The sequence below is a fragment of the Dipteris shenzhenensis genome, chromosome 18 (genome assembly GCF_047967505.1).
Source record: "Dipteris shenzhenensis isolate YYH24624 ecotype China chromosome 18, Dip_SZ_1.0, whole genome shotgun sequence".
Lineage (NCBI taxonomy): Eukaryota > Viridiplantae > Streptophyta > Polypodiopsida > Gleicheniales > Dipteridaceae > Dipteris > Dipteris shenzhenensis.
This window is the reverse complement of record NC_141613.1, coordinates 27212443-27218865: the sequence shown is the minus strand read 5'-3', so window position 1 is coordinate 27218865 and position 6423 is coordinate 27212443. Positions and strand designations below refer to the sequence as shown.

The 6423-nt window shown below is 41.2% G+C and overlaps 1 protein-coding gene across 1 annotated transcript; it reads right to left on the bottom strand.

The window, feature by feature from the left end:
* Positions 1–4964: 4964 nt before the first annotated feature.
* LOC147891031 (lachrymatory-factor synthase-like) lies at positions 4965–5862 on the bottom strand. Its single transcript, XM_087389929.1, has one exon. The coding sequence runs from the start codon at positions 5725–5727 to the stop codon at positions 5263–5265; it is 465 nt and encodes a 154-aa protein (XP_087246055.1). The 5' UTR covers positions 5728–5862; the 3' UTR covers positions 4965–5262.
* Positions 5863–6423: the final 561 nt, after the last annotated feature.

Here is a 6423-nt window from a genome sequence, read left to right as displayed (position 1 = left end):
TCACTCAGTGAACCTATTTTTGTGCATTGTGTGAACTGAGTTTGGACCTATGATTGATTGGGCATTTTTTTGAGCACTCCCTAGTAGATATAGAGTGGGAGGACTGATGTGGGGGACCCTATGAATTGACTTTGTCCTAATCATCTAATTTGTGAAAAGTTGCAATATGACTAGGGTGTGACATGCATTATGATGGAAGGTAGAAAATATGGGGGACTTAATGCATGTCCTCAATAGGATATGTCTAGCCTTCTCGACGAGTTCTTGACTCACCTAGGCTTCCAAAGTGATGAATGCAAGTGAGCACCTATAAATACCTTAAACCATCATCTGTTCCTCCAAAAGGAGTATTTCCCATCCCTGCAAGGATGTAGTAGCAAGATTGCAATCCTTCACTAACTACACAAATCAGAATTATCGAGGGACCTAGTTTTTGTAGTAACAGGACAAATCTAGTGTCAAGTCTAAGTATTTTTCTAGATAAAAATTGATTCTTGTTGGAGTTAGTACTGAATATGACTTGTAGGTTAGTGAGCATGTCACCTTAATAGAATAATGTGTAAAAGGATATATTAGATTGGGTGCCCCTTTCGCTTATGCACCACCACTTCCATGGAACAGGACCTAAAGCAATATTGTAATGATACCTTGCACTTCTACGCAAGCGCTCAATGTGATGGAATGCATCTAAGAGGGAAACATAAGTATAAGGTAACAAGGAAGCACCCCCCCCCCTCCTATGCATATCTTGCTCATCTAACATGGCATGAATTTCTGATCGGACGGGGGGGGGTAAATGCTTTCAAAATAGCGTGATTCATTGAATGAGAGGCCTATCAACTTGCTAGCATGATGTAATTTGTCTTGTATCATGCACAAGTTGACATCATCTGAAGACTCATGATGACATGTGCAGACATCGAGGCATAGAAGGCATAGTGAAGACTAAAGAGACAAAAGATAAAGAAGCCATTTCCCAAGTAGCCAATGAGAGGATAAATCAAACTAAGAAATTATTTTGATTGAAGAGAATTTGGAAATTTCAATGAAAACCAAGAAATCATTTTTTTGATCGAAAAAAAGTCGTAGAGGCGACCACTAATTAAATGGGCGTGACCAACATATGTTCCCCTCAAAGCTTGGGTGCAAATTCTTGAGGCCTAGATGGATTATGCCATTTGTAGTTGCCTCACACAACATTGACACAATGAATGAAACTACTATTTCTTTAAGGACTTTGTTACCTTTAAGTATTTCCATTTGCATTCTCTCCGTTGCCTGTGAACGAGCACATTCTATAAATGTGAGCACCCAAAGTCCCGATCTTCACGAAGCAAAGAACATGCTCACTAACTCTCAATCCCATATCATGGATACCCCAAATTCACATCTGAACAAATGTACTTTACATGTTAGTAGTGCACGATTCGTATTTTAACAAAGATCTTTACAACATGTAGAGAGGAAACTTTAACAACTTGCATAAATTTCTCTTAATGGAAGGAGGGCCATACTCTTTGGGCTCACTATTTAGTTTGTCTTTTTTTCCATGTGCATGTTGTCTTGTATCTGTGCTCCCTTGCAATATGAATGTGTACTAGCATGCCCCTACTCTTATAACAAGTAGCCAACCTTGCAACCCTTGTCCTTTCAGTATTGATGTGTACCAGCATGTCCTTACCATTAAGATTATCCACAATCCCGGAACTCTCGAACTCTTTTAAATCCCTCCCTCTCCTCTCCCTTAGCCTCTCTTATGCATAGTACCTCTCCTTTCTGCCTCTTTCCTCTCTCCCCTATCGTCTGACTCTTAGATTACTCTTTGTCTCCACTCCTACATCGAAACTGATTTCACGATCCTCTAGTCCCAATCCCAATTTATGCTTGCAACCTTGAAAAACCCTAAGATAAACTTCTTGGACCTTACCACCCCCTTAATGAAGCATACTAGCTCCCTCTTTCTTGACCCTAGGCCTCCTCCTTAACCTTACAACCCTCTATCATTCAAACAAATCCTTCTAAGCTCTACAACTCTTTCTCACCCTTAAAGTCAAAGGTTTCTCAACACTATCCCATTTATGAACCCTACAAACTCTTTCTAACCCTTAAATCTGAGAATCTCCATCAATCCATCTGAGCAATACTTCTTCTTCATGTGATCTAATTCAAGGGTTGTTTCCCACCCTCTGAGCCTACATCTCTAATTGAAATATGACTAGAGGCCCTATGTCACTTGTGACCACCAGTTGAGTAATAGTTCTTCCTCATGACCTCATTCAAGGACTACCTCTGACACTTTAAACCTAATCTCTAATGGAAATATAACCAGAGGCCCTATGCTATACTGGTGACCAATTATGCTACAATGAGCAATGTGTGAAGATAGTGGGAGAGAAGGAAGGAGTCTCACTTGCGGCTTTCTCACATACACAATGGGGGAATATACACAAAGGTGGAGGCTGAAAACACTTTTTCCTCTTCTTAGTTCTGAAAGCCAAAAGAACTCTAGTACAAATAAATAGAGGAACCCTATATGTGGGTCTCAAACCAAACTCAGCTAACTAAGGTGGCATACTAACTGAGCCACGAACTAGAGTACATAAGGATAGTTGTCATCCTGCTATTATTCATGGGCGGTGTACCAATCGCATCTGTAGCTAACAAGTTGGTGACATAAATGCACAACGGTCACCCTGGCATATCACGAGTGGAGCTCGATATCTCAACACAATGAACATAAATGTAGTTGGCCAAAATCTTGGAAGACTTTCTAGGTTGTTCCTTTAAGGAGAGTTCTTTTTTGTTCCTTTTGCAAAGTCCTTTGCACTAATCAGCTCTAAAAATGATTGGGCTTATTGGGACCCAGCTCAGTGCAAAAGAGGGAGACTAGGGAGAGTATGAAAGGATGTGCCTTCTTAGTCTCCAAATTTCTCTCTTTGGAGACTAGTAAAAGATACATAGGACAACCTACATTGGGCATCTTCTTGCACCACTCCATGGTGCAAGTTAGCTTACAGTTAGCCTACATTGGAAGAGATTAACTTGATAGCTAATAAATGCACATTTCAACTAGGTGTTACCAAAGTATCTCAAATGAAAACAATGTGCTTCCTAGGGAGTACATGTATTGAAGATGTAATGTGAGGAATTACAAGGATTTGTACTAGGTAGACTACGAAAAGTTATTGCTTCAAGAAATCATGGGAATTGCTCTATGACTTGATGGCACATTTTGAGGCAAGTTAAGAACATGGTCTAGATCCTTGAAGAGAGAGTAGATTTAATATCCCATTTAGGGGATATAGATATCCTAATCTCAAGTTCTCTATAGGTTTCTTTGAATACGATAAGCCTTATAGTGATCAATTAGCTTTGAATATCATTATGTAGGGAATATATATGAATTATTGATTTAGATTGTTTTGGGGGCTTTAATCAACTTGTGTTAAATTTATAACAAGTCCACCTAGTGTGGTTCTCCTTCCCCTATATTCATCCCCCCTACTTCTTTTTCTTTAGTACCTCCCATCTCCTCCCTTGCCATGCCTCTCCTCTCCCCCATGTTTCACTTTCTTCTTCCCTCTTTGTCTCAACTCCTTCAATTTCACCTTGATGCTCTTCCCTTGTCACAAATTGATGGAGAATCTTTCCTTTAATATTTGAGCTTTCTTTATACAATCCCCTAACTAGGATTAAAGTGGTACATTGGCAATAAAAATTTGATTTTAAAGGGCCCACTCTAAAAGTGGTTTCCCTTTTTGAATCCTTTTTTAAGTAAAAGCTACCTAATATTTCAAAGAACAACTAATTAGATTCTAAGAGATACCATTAATTTTCTCTCACTTTTTCCCCATATATTGATCATTAAGCCTACATATGGAGAAGGAAGCTATGTTGAAACTATCGCATGCTTTGTCCATGACTAAGGAGATCCATCTATGCATCGTTACACTATTAAATATACCTTTGTTCAATTAGAATACATCCAAACTATGCATTGTTGCACTATTAAATATACCTTTGTACGACTAGAATACATCCAAACTATGCCTTGTTGCACTATTAAAAGTAAATGTCTCCATGGTGGAGAAAAAAGCCATGTTAAAACTAACTCATACTTTATCCATGATTAAGAGATCTACCTACGCATTGTTACACGATTAGAAGAGCATGTCTCTCATTATGCTCTGGAACTTCAGAGCCCACTCCAAGAGATTAAAGCTTATAGATGTGGCCATTTCCACCAATTATTCTTAAAAGTAATTAAACAAATGGATCCTTCTTTAAGGACAACATTAACAAGCCATAAACCAATGCATATAGACATTGAACAAATGTTAGGCTCTTATGTCATTAAGGGGGAAAAGAGAAGAAACAAGGATGGCTTTTTTTATGTTTTTCCATTGGAAAAGCATATTTTGGATGTTATCCCCTTGGTTTATGGCATTACAATCCATTGAAATGCTAGAGGGCTATAATAAATTGTCATATCACTAGTAGAGAATTGTCACATGAAAGAATTCTCCATGCTCGAGGAAATCGCACAAGGTCTACATTATGTATTACTATTTCCCATGGTCCCCCCTTATTTCTCACCTCCATGGTCAAGGAAATAGCACAAGGTCTACATCATGGAGTGCTATTTCCCATGCCCCCTTATTTCTCACGATTTCCCCTCTATATCCCATGGTGCATTTTGCAAGTACAACGACATACCTATTTCAACCCCTTCACATAACCCCCTTACCGTCCACTAAAAGTATCGAAGATATGCAATTTTCAACTCGTGGTGTGACATCATAATTCTTTAATCAACCCGAGGTGTATACCTTCAAAGAGGAAATCGATATGCTAGTAAAAAAAAGGCAAAATTGATAAAGACGATTCTTGGAAGCGAAATTTACTATGTTGGAAGAGATCAAGTTTACAGACTGTGGTGGATTTGAACTGGGCTCCAATACAGAGATTGATTCTCGCTGAGTGTGTCCCCCTTTGTCTGCCTGTACTTGTGGCACTGTGTGTGCGCGCGTGTGCAGGTGCCCACGACGTTGAAAAATCGTGTATTTATAAAAGATAAGGAAGTGCGGAGTCGATTAACCTAAGGCGTGATCAAAGCATTTCCAAAAATTAACGCGAACTTAAAGCGCAAGGTGAGGCATTAAAGCTTCTCGGGCCGAATTCTCCAGTAGCCGTGGGAGATCGAGAGAGAGAGAGAGAGAGAGAGAGAGCTGAGCTACATGGAGATTCCAGTTTGTTGCGTGCTCAATCTCCGGAAAGATACTTTTCTAGATCTGAGATGCAGCGTTGGTAGTATCCAAAGATGAGATCTCTGAACTCTTCCGGGGAACTTGAAGCCATTGCGGGCACCAAATAACTCCATGTCAAACTAGTTGAGTTATTACCAGCGTCCTTGAGTTCGAAAGTACTCACATAACCTGGTAGCCCGGGTATGATGGAGTCTTCCACCTCATACTTGTATAGATGGTTCTCCTCATCCATTTCCAAAAGCCGTTCCTTGCCCAGGAAATTCCCATCGGCTCCGTCACAACGTCGCAAGCAGCCTTGAAAGTTGGGATTGCCTTCCAATAAGGTGCAGGAGCTGACAACGGAAGGCGCCCATTTGTGCACGCCTGCGAAATCGCGGGTGGCCTCCCAAACAAGAGAGAGAGGAGAGGATACGACTGCGTGGAATGAAGCATGCCACAGGGAGGGTGAAGGGGAGGCCATGGAGTTAGTTTGGGCAGATGGGCTGTGAGCTACAGCAATGGGAAGGAGCAACGGAGGGGGCAACTTCTAAAAGTTAGCTGATCCGCGTCTGATTGAAGAAGGAGCTTGATATTAATGAGAATGAGAGACCCGTACAAAGCTTCCCACGCACATACGTCTCTCTCTCTCTCTCTCGCACGCGCGCTCTCTCTCTCTCTCGTTTCTCTCTCGCTCTCGCTCTCGCTCTCTCGTTTCTTCAAGTGTTCTTGTCCTTGTGTTGTTACCGTCCACTGCCGACCACTCACAAAATCAAATTCAGTTCGGCTTGACCAACTAAAACAGTCTTGCGCGTCGGGAATTTTGTGCCGGTTCTCAATCAAAGAAACGTGAGAATGAGCGTTATCGACGTGGACGCGTCGCGGCCAAAGCACAAGGACTGCCAGCTACGACTCGGTAAGAGCAAGAGCTTGAATTTTTGTCACGAATGGGAGAAATACACTGAATGGTGTCACGCTGAGCGGGCAGAATCTCGTTCCAAGCCACTGTGCTGCCTGCCTAACAAGAAAGGAGGGAGAAAAACTAGACGAGGGGAGGCAGGATCTAGCAATCAAATATAGGATTTGCTCATGTGGGTTTGGGGTTGCTTTTTGAAGTGTGCCAGGTGGGCAAAAAGGGTGTTTGGTTCCACTATGATGCCTGCCTAATGATTCTCATATC